Genomic DNA, 16,274 nt, shown 5'->3' on the forward strand with positions numbered 1-16,274 from the left:
AGTGCATTACTAATTAAAAATGTGTCTGTCTCCTCCTTAAAATTACTTAACGTCTCAGCATCTACCACACTCTGAGGTAGTGAATTTCACAGAATCATGACCCTTTCAGAGAAGTAATTTCTCCTCATCTGTGTTTTAAACCTGTTCCCCCTTATTCTAAAACTGTGACCTTTCATTCTAGATTACCCAACATAAGGAAACACCCTCATTATGGCTACTTTGTCAATCCCTGTTAGCACATTGTTAATTGGATCTGCTCTAGACTCCAGAAAGGAGAGGCCCAAACTGCTCTATATCTATAAGACAAGCCCTTCGTCTCTGGAAAAGATTAGGACTTCTCATGATATGAATTATAATTGAGATCATTGATACACATTATAAATACTTTAAAATCATAATAAATAGCTGATCCTGCTTCCCACTGGTCACAGCCTGCAGATTGCAAGAATTACTCTTTATTCCAACTCTGTTTTCTGTCACCATAGGTTAACGTGTCAAGGGGCAATACAAAGACAGGTATGTCCTTTGGTGGGGACTGGACTCCAGAGCTATTGGTGCAGGATTGGGAAACTATATTGCAGATCATTCTAAGAATAGATACAACTGAGAGTGATACCAACCACATTGTGATGAGAGGGAGCTGTTAATAATGTGAGTGAACCTGGGGGCCCAGGAAGTGAGGTTGGATGGTCACCAGCCTGGTGGGTATAGAGTTGAGTGAATAGCAGTCGAGAGTCTATTGCTGAAAAAGCACAACAGGTCAGGCAGCATCTGAGGAGCAGGAAAATCGATGTTTCGGTCCGGAGCCCTTCATCAGGAATGCTGATGAACGGCTCCGGCCTGAAACGTTTATTTTCCTGCTCCTCAGTTGCTGCCTGAGTGACCTGCTGTGCTTTACCAGCAACACACTCTCAGCTCTGATCTCCAGCATCTGCATACCTCACTGTCTCCTCCTTGAGTGAACAACAGATCTGTCTCATGGGCAAGATGGCGGCACGAAGGGGAGATGGGAGAGAAACTAGACAAGAATGCAAGTTCTCAGGGCTGGGGGAGGGGAGGTTTAGCCCAGTGGACAAGGGGAATGACCAACATTACAAAGCAGCTGAATATGTAGCTAGATTTTACATGCATTTCTTTGGCAGGGATAATAGGAGCACGAAATATTTAACAGATGGCAATCGTTCACCTCCTTCTCACCTAGCCATGAACTCAACCCACGTAATGTGCAATATTTAAATAAATCATTCCAAGTCAATTATATAGAAGCCTCTTGTTCTGAATGATACGCTACAATACAGTTTGTGTGGGCAGTCCATTTTCTGGGCAAAGCTGAGAAGGAGTGGGTAGGAGGGCACATCAAACAGGGTGAGTTTAATATAAATTTGATGCCTCCTGCCCTTGCTTCCTTCTGTGCCAACTGCCTTCTAAACTCGGAATGTTCCCATCCATCCCTCTCACCTCCCTGGTTTCCAGGATCCTTCAACCACGATCCCCAGGCATTACCTATTGGGGCAGCCATGACACCACTTTATGCTTCGTGATGGAGTCCTGGCAGTCTTTGAGGAGAAAGTGAGGACTGCAGATGCTGGAGATCAGAGCTGAAAATGTCTTGCTGGAAAAGCGCAGCAGGTCAGGCAGCATCCAGGGAACAGGAGAATCGACGTTTCGGGCATAAGAAGGGCTTATGCTCGAAACGTCGATTCTCCTGTTCCCTGGATGCTGCCTGACCTGCTGCGCTTTTCCTGCAACACATTTTCAGTCCTGGCAGTGCCCACTAGCTTGGTGGTGCTAGGAGAGACGGAGTTAACTTCTGAAGCTGGGACCTTCTCGTACAGAGCGGGGAAGACACACTGTCTGCTAATGTAGTCTGCCTGCCCACTGTAGTGCGTCATGGCCATGAGCTGGATTTGTTTTACTGGTGTCAGCTGCTGAACAACATCCATTCTGGCAGGTGAGGTATCTCCATGTCCTCTCCACAATCATACTCTGCAACCTGTGGCCTGAGTGTTTGTAACAGAGAGGTCATCTGCAGTCAGTGCCACAGGACGAGAAGATTGGGTACAGGCGGTGAGACTGGTGTATGCTTACCTATGCAGGCCCACCGAAATCAGTTGTAACATGCACACCGTCTACTTGGCTTAGTATAATGTCCATTAAAGTGATTGAAAGCAACTCACTTCTTCAGGACAAAGCAATAAAATCGCAGGTAAGTGAGCTATTAAACTCCAGTTGCTGCCTATGAACTAGTCTATGCATTGAATATGATGATTGGAGAATTTTATAATGGTTGCAATGTATCTAAATTGCTCTTTCACTGCATTTTTTGATAAGTCTGTCTTTACAGTGTGAGACAATTAATCTCCAAATCGTTTCAACCAAGTATTTGAAAACTATAGTCAGTATTTCATATCCTTTGCTTGTGGAGCTTGTGAAAGTTTTTTTTTCAAGAATATTTCATTGAACCTTGTTCAGAACCTTGATCAGCTTCAGGCAAAGATTCACAAAGCTGACATGTCAGATTTCTAACATGTTGTGTTTGTAGCAGAAATTGAAGAAGCTATTTTTTCTGCAGTTTGTTTAGGTACGTTAAAGAGGAGCATCAGCATATTTGTGAGTTTTCCTTTTTCTTCCTATTCCTCCCTGTTCTCTTAAAACAGATGATGTGGTGCCATGGGCACTAGCCACCATAAGATACTGTGACAATTCTATAGCTTTAAAGGGTGCATTCTGTCCTGGTTTTATTTATGAAGAAAGGTTGAAAAAGATGTACCAAGCAGTCTACTCAGAGCCATTAGTGTGAGACCCTGGGGTTTCTTTTTAAAGTTAGAACAATAGAAGCAGCCTGAATGGGTGGGGTCAAGCTCCCACAGAACCAGGATGTTTAGTTTTTCAGTAGCAGTTGTTACTGAGGTCTTGAAGCTGGGATTGGAAGCTGCAACTCTATCTGCTACTCTCTCTCAGTTTTCTCTTGATGTTTTTTCTCTTGAGCTGGAGTTGCACATGAGACAATCTGTTTTACTGAATTTGCCTTTTTCCAAAGATGTGCTTATGGGAGGTTACTATATTGGAATGGTTAATCAGTAGTAGTTAAAAATCTATTATTCTGTTGAGTTTTCCAATAGAGTTAAGTTATTCCAATTTCTTCTTTTTGTATTTTAACTATAGTGAATGAATAAAGTGTGTTTTACTATAAATCTGGTAGTTTGACCAGTTGAATTGCACCTGGAATGCAATACTTTATTCTTCCCTAGGTCTCGACTATCTTCTGAATATTTTGATGGGGTTTGATCTGGTCCATAACAATATCCTGTAGCAGTTAAATTCCTTCATGAAGCTGGGCTTGAACTTTAATCTGGAAGCCAAATCCCCATCAAACTATTTCAATGTAAACCTAAAGGCTGTGAAATCAGGAGGTTCGGATGCTGTCAGTTCTATTTTCATTAGAAACACTTGCTCCATTTACTTCAATTGCAATCTCTTCCAAACTCTAAATTGATGTGGATTTGAGCAAGTGTTCAGTGGAAATGATGTGACATTAGTCAGTGTTGGATGCTGATTTGATGTAGGACAAGCCATTTTGAATCTTGTTGCTCTAGTTAGCACCCTCACGTGAAGCAATATAACTGAACATGTGTTCAGCAGCAAGAAAAATGACCTTGTCTGCATCTGTGTTATTGAAAAGGATGTGGTATTATGAACTGTAAGATTGTAAGACTATGAGATGTAGGAGCAGACTTTGTCCATTCAGCCCATTGAGTCTTCTGTGCCGTTTCATCAGGCTGAGACATTTCTCAACCCAAACTTCTGCCTTCACCCCATTATCGTTGATCTGATTACCAATCGAGAACGTATCAATCTCTGTCTTAACTGCACCTCAATGACTTGGCCTCTACAGCCTTCTGCGGCGGTGAGTTCCACAAATTCACCCCCCTCTGGCTGAAAAGATTCTTCCTCAGCTCTGTCCTAAAGCATCATCCCTTCACTCTGAGGGTGTGCCCTCAGGTCCTAGTTTTTCCTACTATTGGAACATCCTCCCCATATGCATTCTATCCAGGCCTCTCAGTATTCTATATGTTACAATGAGTTTCACTCTTGATCATTCGAAAATTCCATCAAGAACCTCTGCTGGAGAGCCCTGTGTGACATGCTTCTAACTCCACAAGTAAACCCTCTTATGGCTTGTCTCTGTGCTATTTCCCTCTCATGTTGTAGCCCATTCGGAAATGGTACCACAGACCACATGAGTGGAACCAAACAATCTTCTCAGAGCCTATTCAACAAGGGTACCTTTCCCATGATTAGTACAGCTGTGTATTGTATCATCTCTAAGCAACTTTTCAGTACACTGAGTGACTTTCACAGATCCAGTAAAAATTAATCAGCAACTGACCTTGCAGCAAGTGGTACCTGAAAAGATAACAAGAGCTACAAGTTTTTCCTTTGCAGATTGGAAGTAGCCTGAGAGGACGTAGGATGAAGAATGCCATGATCATTAATGGTTTCCATCCCATTCCACTCCTCCATCACTGAGTGTTGCTGCCACTCATTGTGAACGTCTTGTCCCTTAAAGGGACGAAATGTGTCATTGAGTGAATCTGATACTGTCTAGGGAGGTACCTGCCAAAGTCAAATATCTGGGATGGCTGTGTGCTGTTTGCAACAAGGCTAAGTTTTCACAGATAAGATGTTCTTATGAATAAGTGCCATCGTTCATGGGAAATTTTAGGTAGGTTGGTAAAGGGGGTGTGGAGGATGGAACAGTTAGTGTGGTCAGATAGGGCATGTGAAGGTCCTTTTTTTGTAATATGTCATTTGACCTCACATTGAACATTTGAGTTTGAGGCAGGCTGGTTAAGGGTCTCAAAATAACACTTTTTAATTGGACATTAAATCTAAACAATTCTATATGTGGTAATCACAGGTATACCAGGCTCTAACATATAGTTACACTAGGGAAGAGCTGATCTATCCTCTCTTTATGAGCATGTCTGCTTGTACATTCCAAGATTTTGAACGTTTTAACTCGACCCACGCTATGCTATTTATACTTAGTGACGTGCAGTACTGTAACAAAATTGCAATGTTGCTCCAGGACCCTAAAGCTCTTACGCAACAACATTCACTGAACTTGACCATGATCAGTCAGCATTCAGTCATAGTCCAAGTCTAGATTGCTGGTGTTAATCATTCACATTCCTGTGCAGCATCTGCCTGAAGGCCCCCTGCAAGGTTGAGGGCCTCTCCATCAGATAACCTCATTGCCTGTTCTCTGATCTGTTGCACTTTCTTCATCTTGTCATCTTCCTTCAGCAATTCCAGTCTATCATAGTCAGAAAATACCTTGGGGTCACAAGGAATAAAACAGGCCAGATTTAATGGATAATTTTTGCATGATTCCCCCCTGCTGAGGCATGCAGCCACTCAACAGTGCTCCATGTTAAGCTGCCTGGTGAAACCACTAAAGGCAGAAAGCAGCATAAGGTTAGTGTGCTGCCTGCACTACTTTGAGCAGGGATAGGTTACTCAACATAATCTCTGTTTCCAATTTCGAGAGCTATCCAATTTTATCCCTGTAAGCTCTCCAATAAGGATTGTTGAACAGCAGCCATGAATATGTCCTCGGGTGTTACATTGACTAGGACAAGTGTAGCATTTCCTTCCACAGAATAGTAATCCTGCAGGATCAAACCTCACCTGTTCCCAGTCCCGAAGGATTATTTCCACTTTGCACAACCGAGCCAACTATGATTTCATATCGATTCCACATTGCGGTGAACATGAAGAGATGTAGATCTAATGTGTGGTGTGTGTAGTTAAATCATATGTTACTTCAGGAAGATTGTTTCAAGTCTCAGCTGTGCCCATCACAGCATTGTGAGCTCGCCATTCCAAGAAGAATTAAAATCTACCAACAGTTGGAAAATGTCCAGGATGACGAGCAGTGCCTGATTTTATGTTCTCCCCATGTCTGCGTGGGTTTCCTCTGGGTGCTCCGGTTTCCTCCCACAATCCAAAGATGTGCAGGTCAGGTGAATTGGGCATGCTAAATTGCCCATAGTGTAAGGGAAATGGGTCTGGGTGGGTTACTCTTCAGAGGGTCAGTGTGAACTGGTTGGGCTGAAGGGCCTGTTTCCACATTGTAGGGAATCTAATCTAATCTAATCTGAAATTAGGTTACAGCCTATTTTGAAGGTATTTTGATTAAAAAATTTAGGAATACTAATCTCCACAGGCAGCAACACCCAGTTGATAAGGCTGAAAGAGTGCAAGCGATGTACTGGGGTTCATTTGTAAAGAAATAGAATTCAAAGGCAGCTTTAAGATTAACATTTGCATAAAGCCTTGGTTGTACCACATTTGGAGTACTGTGTGTATTTCTTGTCTACGAAGTATAAAAAATAAGTTAAAGGAGAAAGGGCAGAAGAAATTTGAGAGGATGTAACCAGAATTCAGAGAATTCATACACTGAAAAAATTGAGGCAAGGCATAGAATTAATGGGACGAGGTGATCCACCTCCACTTAGCTAACCAGTCATGAGGGAGGAGCCTAACCCCATTCCCAAATTTAATGGCAGGATCAGTGTGAAACAGCTGGAAGTAGTCCACTGCTCCATCTGGTGACTGTGCTGTCTCAGCTCTCCATCCCCAGCAGCTCTGCTGGGATTAGTGGCCACTGCTGAGGCAACAGAGTCCTGATAAAGAGGCACTCTGACCTAAAGGAGTCTCATTGTGGCAGGGCTGGCAAACCAGGGTAAGGGGCATGGGGCCCGGATGTGTGAGATGGATTGGGTAAAGTGGGTTATGACCTCGAGGAGGGATTCTCCTAGGGCCCAGTCTTCAACCAACTGCAGCAAGTGTAGCTGGCTTCCCACACAGTGGTGGAATGAGGCAATGTAGTGTGGTCATTACTTTATTAATTAAGAGCCTCATGGGTGGGCCACAGATATCTGCTCCATTGTGTAAATATTAGCAGAGGGCATAGGTCAGGTGCCACCCACTAGGTTTTGTGTGCTCCACCAAATCTTCAAATCCACTGGTGGGCAGAGTAAAATTTAGCCCCTGTCTGTATTTCTGTAGAAAAGCAAACACCGTGAAGAGTCCTTTAAAATTATAAAAGGACTTGATAGCGAAATTGTAGGGCAATAATTTCCACATGGTACAAGGAGGAAATCATATAAAAGATAGCCACAAATAGATGAAATAACAATTTGCAATAATATCTTTGCACAGAGAATAGCAACCTTGTGGAACTCAGTGCTAGGATCATTGGGGGAAATGCTTAATGATGGTTCTTTAAGAAGGCATTTGATTTGTAGAGGGAAAGGATGCAGAATTAGGAGACGTGTTAAGTGGAGCAAGTTCCTGTACAGGATAAAATGCAACATTATCTGTTTGGACTTAACAGCTTGTGTCAGTGACATAGATCCAAATAGAACTCCCTCCTCTTATCTCCTTACCTGAGAAGTTAATCATCCCAATATTCTGTTATGGCTTGTCACTTGTGCTTCTTTCAGTATTGGAACAGATGTAACTCATGTCCTCTCTTACTCCCCAAAGTACTGTTACACTCCATTGAAGATTTGAGTAATATACTATTGACCTAATTTTAATTAGCAAAGTAATTTTTAAAAATCTGCACTTTGTAATTGCTCTGATCTTCTAATTAGGTCACGAGTGATGTTAGAATGAAATCACCAAACACACATTCTATAGAGTAGACAGTAACCTCATTTTTGCCGTCGTTTGTAATTTTAATTGACTGAAACTTTCATAAAAGGCTTGTCTCCTTGCAGCTTTTGCTCTTGTGGTGCAGATAATGTTCTTAAAATATGTTTGAAATCTCTGTGGTATTTGCTTTGCAGTCCAACCTCACAAAGCAGCAGAACGGCTTCAAAATCACCTTGAAAACCTTGGAGGACAACCTGCTTTCCCGCCTTTCCTCTGCTTCTGGAAACTTCCTTGGAGACACGGCCTTGGTAGAAAATCTGGAGACCACCAAGAGGACAGCAGCCGAGATTGAAGAGAAGGTGAGCCCAAATCAGACCACTGAGTGAATGTCGTTTGGTCAGAGCAGATGCCTTCAAACAAAATTGGAAGTGATTTATAATGAAAAAGGGGACATATTAATTCTCAGTCTGTTGGAAAAACTTGTTGAATATTGTAACCAGTTTAGTAGAAACTAAACAAAAAACATTAAATTTGCCTTATCTTCTGCCAAAGCAAGCTATCTATATTCTGACCTTAGATTCAGTCTGTGTGGATTAGGAATGTGTCAATATAAGTATAGTCCTGACTGAACATTTTTTTTTTAACGTACCTGGCCTACTTAATTTCTAACTCACAATGTCCTCTGTAGCAATAATAAGGCAGCCAGTTCACATGTGAGCGCTTGAATTAAGTCGGTAATATTCACTAAATTTGTTACACAACATGCAGTCTTTTGGTTGTGGATTTACACCTGAACGTTTTTAAAACTTCCATATAATGCTGTTTTCTCATTGAATTCAAAGGGCAGTAATTGCAAGTGAGAAAATTTCCTTGCTATTTTATTTCAATTGTGGTAATGTCAGTGTAAAACAGCACAAAAGCAGGGATGTCACACATGTGTATTAAATTTTCAGACTCAAAATTCTGCAATTATTTATAAAGTTGGAAAGGTGACCATTTGAGGCTCCCCCTTTAATCCATTCTCCTCATTTTGTCTTTGGCTTGAGAGGTCCATGAATAAAGATCAGGCAATGAAAGGTGCATTTCCATACATATTTTATGAGTGGTACATATTTCAGAAATATGACTTCAAAAGAGCAGGAGATAAAGGATATCCGACAGCTCTGACAGACACTTTTATTTTCCTCAGAATTTACGACAAAGTTAACAATCGATATGTTTTGTGTCAGGTTCATTAAATTAATAAATGGCATTAGTGCTGAAAGGCAGGTTTTTCTGCTGCGTCCCGGATTGTGTGGTCATTTCTAGAACAGTGTGTGTGTGTGCAGCATTTTAACATCTTTCAAAAGTGACTGGATGAAGGACCTAATTCTCAAAGATCCTGTAACAAAGCAATAGCAATTCCATTGTTCTACTCAAGTTCTATTTGCCCATAATTCCTTCATATTATTTTCGTGATGCTGCATCAAAAAGAAACAATATTAGGCATCCAATCTCTTATCATCTCACAGTATACTTGGAGACACAAAATCCTTGTGTTGTCAAATTCTTTGATATTTGGCTGCATTTTAGCTGCTTTGATGTTCTAGTTGGTGGGGTATTTAGTTTTCATGAAATCATAGAGTCATAGAGATGTCAGCACGGAAACAGACTCTTTGGTCCAACTCGTCCATGCCGACCAGATATCCCAACCCAATCTAGTCCCACCTGCCAGCACCCGGCCCATATCCCTCCAAACCCTTCCTATTCATATATCCATCCAGATGCCTCTTAAATGTTGCAATTGTACCAGCCTCCACCACTTCCTCTGGCAGCTCATTCCATACACTTACCACCCTCTGAGTGAAAAAGTTGCCCCTTAGGTCCCTTTTAAATTTGTCCCTTCTCACCCTACTTGTGCAAGGTTTATTGAAGACAATAGAAAATAACATGAGTGGCAGCATTTTGCCCCAGTCTTCGGTTGGTAGTGGTGGTTGGTTCAGCAATTTATACAGAATGGTGATCAGTGGTGTACTTCGTTACTTGACTATCACAGGTATCAATGGTTTAAAAACATCCATTGGACCAAAGAGGAAAATTTTGAGAAATGAAGCGTGTTTACTGCTTTATTCTGGAATAGTATTCACTCAGTGAAGAGTGGGAAGAAACAGAGAAGAAAGTAGATTCAAATATGACCAGCGTACCTATAGCAATCTACCTGGCTCTCAGGGAAGACTTAAGTAGCCTTGTAATGCTGTGTTTCGCATATCCTGAGTTTGTTCAGCCATATGACACTCCAATGCTAAACTTCTTGTCCCAACTCTAACCCCATCTTTGATTCATTTCCACAGTCAGAATTCCTTCCAATAAATTCACACAGTTTGCTTGTGCTCAACTCTGAGCATATCATTCTTCATGTTGACTACCCACTTGGGGGGCTATGATGGGAATGGCAGGGCAGTAGAAAGGTCAAATAAAGTTCAATGATTGCTTTAATTACAGATCATCATTTTCCTTAGGTGTAATGCAATTTGTGTTATAAAGACCCCAGTGAATTACCTTGTGTGACTAAAAAAATCTTACTCTCATGCTTTTCATTAATTCCACATGGTGCTACTCTGACTGCTGAGATGTCTATTCCAGATTACCTTAGCTTTATGAAGCCCATAATGCACTGATCAAAGTCTGCCTTAGTGTGTTTTTTTATTCATTCATGGGATAGGGCTGTTGCTGGCTATTCATCCCTAATTGCCCTTGAGAAGATAGTGGTCAGCTACCTTCTTGAACCGCTATAGCGCATACGATACAGGTACATTCAGAGTATTGAACCAAGTGTAACACCAAGGAACTCTTAGAAGATTGGAGTCAATGAGAGTCAAGAGAAAAACTCTCTGCTGGTTGGAGTTGCAGGAAAATGACTCTGGTGGTTTGACCTCGATCCTCTGAGCTCCAGGATATCTCTGCAGGATTTCCTCAGATTAGAGCTCTGGGCCGAATCATCATCAGCTTCTTCATCAATGATTTTCCCTCCATCCAATGGTGAGGACTTGCATTTCTACAGGCAGTGAAGAGGCATTACAGCACCCTCTTCATTTAACCCCTAATATGGTTGGTCACAACATTTTTTTTTTCTTTCTTTCATGGTCTTCTAACATGTAGCTATCACACTGCAATCAAATTTAGTTAAGCAGATCAAAACAAAGGAGAGCCAATTTCAAGGTTTTCTTGAGTGGAGTTTTATTGCCTATTATTCCCCCCCACCCCCCCAAACAAAAGTGCTGACATTAGCCATGCACAGATATCCAGGGAATGAGCTTTCCAGGACAGGAAAGGCAGATGCAATTACAGATCTTAACAAACCTTTGGTTTACAAGAAGGAAAAGATTTATGACCAATTGTTCAGCTGCTATCTTGCTGCCTTAATAAGAGGAAGCTGCAGGTATCTGACTATCTCACTGAATCTAAGCTATTATTATTCCAAATTGTTTTTTTGCTGACTGATGGAGGTTGAGTGGGAACAAAGACCTTTTACTATCCTTGCTGTTACAAGGCTATGTGTTCCTTTCTTCCTCTGTTTGGTTGCTCAAAGCAAGCTACTGAAATATGGTTCATGTATATATCCCAAGTAAAGCTCCATCGGGCCAGATTCTCTGGGTAGTGGCAATCCCACAAGATTGTCACCCCACCTCTCCTTTTCACAAAAGCAGGGTACTCAGCATCTCTGAGAGGGACACTGTGCTCATGGCACACTGCTTGGATGTCGGGTCAAAGGTGATTGCGTCTCTGGGTGCTGTGTTGCTAGACCTGATCCAGAGGAGGTGGGCAGTTGTAGCAGGTACAGAAACAGTAGAGGGCTGGGTCCCCAGGAAGTGGGTAAAGGGGTTGTGTCCAGTTGGTTGCTGAATGCCAGGTCTGATCGAAAGGGAAATTGAGACAGCCTTGGGTTGAGTTGGAAACAAAAACAGAAATTGCAGGAAAACTTAGCAGGCCTGGCAGCATCTGTGGAGAGAAATCAGAGATAATGTTTCATGTTGAGTGACCCTTCCTCAGACCTGAAGGTAGCTAGGAAAATGTTGGTTTATATGCAGAAGATAGGGTCGGGGGATGGGGTAACGAGTAAACATAGGTGGGAATGGAGCTCAAAGAGAGAGAAGAACAGTTGGACAGACAATGAAGTGGTTAATGATCTGGCTGGGAGGGTAACTAGCTCTTAATGGGGACTGTTAAGTGGCTGTGTGTAATAGCAGAAAGCAATTTGGTTGGATTGGATTGGATCCAGGGTGAGGGGTGGACTGTGGGGAAGGGGAGAGATGGGGAGGGTCTGGGGAGTGTGTCAGGTGTGTGGGAAGGTGTATTTACGGAAGTGTGCCATAAGTATAGGTTCTTTTAAAGTAGTTACTAATATGTTAGGCTATGCATTTAATAGTACCTCTTTTTTTCCCTGAGTAACAAGTTTACTTCATTTCTTTGGAATATTTCTGAAGTCTCCAATTTAAATAGAGATTTTTTTTTGATGATTCCACCTATTGATGAATGGCCCAATGAAATCTTCAACTTCCCAAGTGATTCCTTCAGAGTCTGCCATGGTGGGAATTTGCAAAGTTCCTGTGCATGTCTCCCATCTACACTGCAATAATGATGGTCTGGCCATCAGAAAACCCCAATATTCACCTTTTCAAACTGAATACATCAGAGGTAAACTTGCATCACTAACATGTGAATATTGTTATCCAAGTGTAAATCAAATAAGAGATATGATTTTCTCAATGCATCGCTGAGACTCAGTGTGTCTTCATTATAAATCGTAATTCTGATGTATCCATTTTGTCCATTTGAATTGGATTGCTTGGGAGTGTAGGGTAATCCCAGCAGCAATTATAGTCAGCCAGTGCCCTTTTTAAAGCCACTTTTAGATCATGAAAGTTTCAGGTTTTCAAGTCAAACGACAAAACTGGAATATTGATCATTCTCACTAGAATTGTAACAAGTGACTCTGTCACTGGGTCAGGAAGCAGCATGTGAGTCTCTGACGGAAGGTGTTGGAGGGGTTTGGTGAGAAGTACGGAGCTCCTTGAGAGTGTTCCCATTCCTAAGTGCTCTTTGTCATTCTATTTCACATTTCCCTAAATCCATGGAATGCTATTTGCAGTGCTTGGTTTGAGATCTTGAACGTAAAGACAATGCTTTCCTTCACTCTGTTTTCATAGAATCATAGAATCCCTACAGTGTGAAAGTAGGCTATTCAGCCCATTAAGTCCACACCGACCCTCTGAACAGCATCCCACCCAGACCCATATCCCCAACCTTCTTCTCTTTGATTCTGCATTTCCCATGGCCAATCCACCTAACCTGCGCATCTTTGGACTGTGGGAGGAAACTGGAGCACTGGGAGGAAACCCATTAGACACAGGGAGAATGTGCAAACTCCACACAGGCAGTCGCCGAGGCTGGAATCAAACCCGGGCCCCTGGCGCTGTAAGACAGCAGTGCTAACCACTGAGCCAACATTGGCAGACAGAGTGGCTGGGTTGTGGCTGAAGCTGGGTAGTCAGCTGCTATTACATTTCACTTTTTGTGCAAATAGTTTTCATCCAGGGTGGAAGGAGGAATGCCTTGGACATTGTGATACTCATACAAGCAACAGACCCCTCCGTTATGTCTCAAAGGATGTGCAGTGTCTCTCAGAATGCTGACAGATCTATACACATTTCCCATTACTCCTCTGGGATGGCCTTGGAAGCTCAGCACCTTTGTCCAGCTCAGCAGAGCTTGGAGTGTTCTTTGCATTGCGCACCCACTCCCCCCTTTCTACTCCCCCCCCAAAAAACAGGGAAGTCTCCAATGTAGCTGAGTATTGTATCAATATTCCCTCAAAATGTACAACTTCATCTGAGGACTTCTCCGCTTCCTCCAACTGGAACTCACTTGGGTAGATCCTGTGGGAAGTGAAGGGTACAAATTTGATTGATACGGGAAAATGCTTGAGGTCAATATTGTGCAGATCCTGACATTCAGTTTGTGGTGATGTGAGTGATTAGACTCTGCCTCTCGGTCACACCCCAAGGCTGCTCCTCCTAGGTTACTACGGAAGTAACCTGGCTGAAAGTGGGACATGCCCTGAAGTGGGACATTTCCTGAAGAAGGGCTTATGCCCGAAACGTCGATTCTCCTGTTCCCTGGATGCTGCCTGACCTGCTGCGCCTTTCCAGCAACACATTTCCAGCTCTGATCTCCAGCATCTGCAGACCTTACTTTCTCCTGAAAGTGGGACATCACTTGCCTTTATTGCCCCTGTGAGGTATGAATCCTCTTGAGATATTGTGTCTATGTTCTAAAGACCACACTCCATTGGCTTAGAGACCTCCAGCTTGTTTTGTGTGGCTGGCCTTTTCCTGTTGTCGACAACCGTAGCTTTTCAGGCCTCCAATCCATCCAGCGCCAGTTCCAGGGAAGAGTCAACAAATTACAGAGATTTGGGGGTTCACAATGTTTCCTCCTTGACTTTTGCTTCAACTGAACAGTTCAAAAATCAATGCAAGGTGCAGCCTCTCTGATCCCTGCTAGGTGGTCCTTTAATTAGACATCCTTCCATTGATCATGGTTACTTGTATCAGACCCCACACTCGGTGGTTGGTGGGGAAATCTGAAGGCAGAGTACTCCTGCTCCAGTCAAGTTGTAAAATCAGGTCAAATTGCACGACTGCAACTCGGCTGGTTCCCGGTCCATTAAACAGACCCCTACGATGCTAGTAGATCAGTTCTGATAAAACCCGTGGCCTGTAATCTCATTCTGTGAATCAATCAGTTGTTTTGCTAAGTAAGAACTCTCACTTCTTCCTGTTTGATCCTCCACTCCCTTTTAATGCAGGTTAAAGAGGCCAAAGTAACGGAGCTAAAGATCAATGAGGCACGCGAACACTACCGACCTGCAGCAGGACGAGCTTCTCTGTTGTACTTTATAATGAATGACCTCAATAAAATCCACCCCATGTACCAGTTCTCTTTGAAGGTATGCCAATATAAGCCCACCAGATGTTTACTTCATTCCCTCTTGATCAATTTAGCAGATGAACTACTTCAATAAACAGCCTTGATTTTTAATGCAGTCTCATTGTTCTAAATCCTTTCAGCATTATTGTATTGAAAATAAAGGTCAGGTGTCAAAATCTCCCCAGAACTGTGAAGAAAAGTCATCAAGTGCAAAATTCATTGCTTTACAGGGTGATCAAAGAATTACTCCGGGGGGATTTGAAGCAATTTGTTTTATGTTTCAGAAAGTAACTGCTTTTTGATATTAAATTGCCAGCAAAGAATGAAGAGCTAAATCTAATCTTGACTTTGGCATGTTTATAGAATAAAGATTTTATTGCTGATGATATAATGTTCAATAACATAATTTGCTAATAAATTCTGCTGCTATTTTCTTTCAGGCCTTTAGTGTTGTGTTCCAAATGGCTGTGAACAGAGCGCCAGCTGATGAAGTCCTCAAGCAGAGAGTGGCCAATTTGATTGACAGCATCACATTTTCCGTGTTCCAATACACAACGAGAGGACTGTTTGAATGTGATAAACTGACCTATACAGCTCAGGTTACCTTCCAGGTAAATAAACGTTATTCTATAGCTCTCCATTTAATCCACACTCATTTTCACACTCTCCTCTGCAAAGCCATCTCTGTCTGTTAGAGCTTGGTTTCCCCAGCAATCTAATGGATAAATGCAGTGCCTGGGGTTACTAGATATGCTTTTCACTCCATGCAGTCTTGTCTGAGCTGGTGTTTGACAATTAGCCTGTGCTATTGAGAGGATAGCACAGTCCTCATTTCTTCTTGCTGTTCAGTGACCCGTACCAAAATAAGAAACGTAAGTGTAGGTATTGAGTGAGGACAAGAGCTCAGATATTAAGGTTTCAACTGCTGAATAGTTTGAAACATTCTCAGTGCTGAGACATGAACAATGACGATTTGGTTGATGTACCAAAATATTCCCCAGTACCATGTATAAACTTATCATGCCAAGTGCTGGTGTAATGGAAATGCCACTGGAGTATTAATCCAGAGGTCCAGGCTACTGCTGTGGGGCACAGGTTCAAATCCCACCATGGCAACTGGTGGAATTTAAATTCAGTTCATAAATCTTGAATGGAAAAGCTACTCTCAGTGATGATGGCTATGAAAATGTTGTCAATTGTTGTAGAGGTCCATCTGGTTCACTGATGCCCTTTAGGGGTCTGGCCTATATATGACTCCAAATCCAGAACAATTTGGGGTGGCAAGGTGGCTCGATGGTTAGCACTGCTGCCTCACAGCACCGGGTACCCGGTTCGATTCCAGACGCAGTTGACTATCTGTGTGGAGTTTGCACATTCTCCCTGTGTCTGTGTGAGTTTCCTCCAGGTGCCCTGGTTTCCTCTGACAGTCCAAAGATGCCCAGGTAAGGTGGATTTGCCATGCCAGATTGTCTGTAGTGTGCAGCCTAGGTGGGTTAGCCATGGGAAATACAGGAATATGGGGATGGGGTGGTGGGTCTGCTTTGGATGCTGTTCAGAGGGTTAGTGTAGACTCGATGGGTTGAATGTCCTTCCACACTATGAGGAATCTATGACTCTCTATCATTTAAGTTCCCTTT

At 42.5% G+C, this 16,274-nt stretch overlaps 1 protein-coding gene across 1 annotated transcript in view; it reads left to right on the top strand.

The window, feature by feature from the left end:
- dnah9 (dynein, axonemal, heavy chain 9) overlaps window positions 1–16,274 on the top strand; it is a 528,899-nt gene that overhangs the window by 356,994 nt on the left and 155,631 nt on the right. Inside the window, exons 56-58 of the mRNA XM_043714478.2 lie at window positions 7,863–8,027; window positions 14,516–14,656; window positions 15,078–15,248. Of these exons, the coding sequence (XP_043570413.1) occupies window positions 7,863–8,027; window positions 14,516–14,656; window positions 15,078–15,248 (477 nt within the window). The remainder of the gene's footprint in view (window positions 1–7,862; window positions 8,028–14,515; window positions 14,657–15,077; window positions 15,249–16,274) is intronic.

This window comes from Chiloscyllium plagiosum, unplaced genomic scaffold (assembly GCF_037043375.1).
Source record: "Chiloscyllium plagiosum isolate Xiang-an unplaced genomic scaffold, Cpla_swu_hap1 HiC_scaffold_25, whole genome shotgun sequence".
Classification (NCBI taxonomy): domain Eukaryota; kingdom Metazoa; phylum Chordata; class Chondrichthyes; order Orectolobiformes; family Hemiscylliidae; genus Chiloscyllium; species Chiloscyllium plagiosum.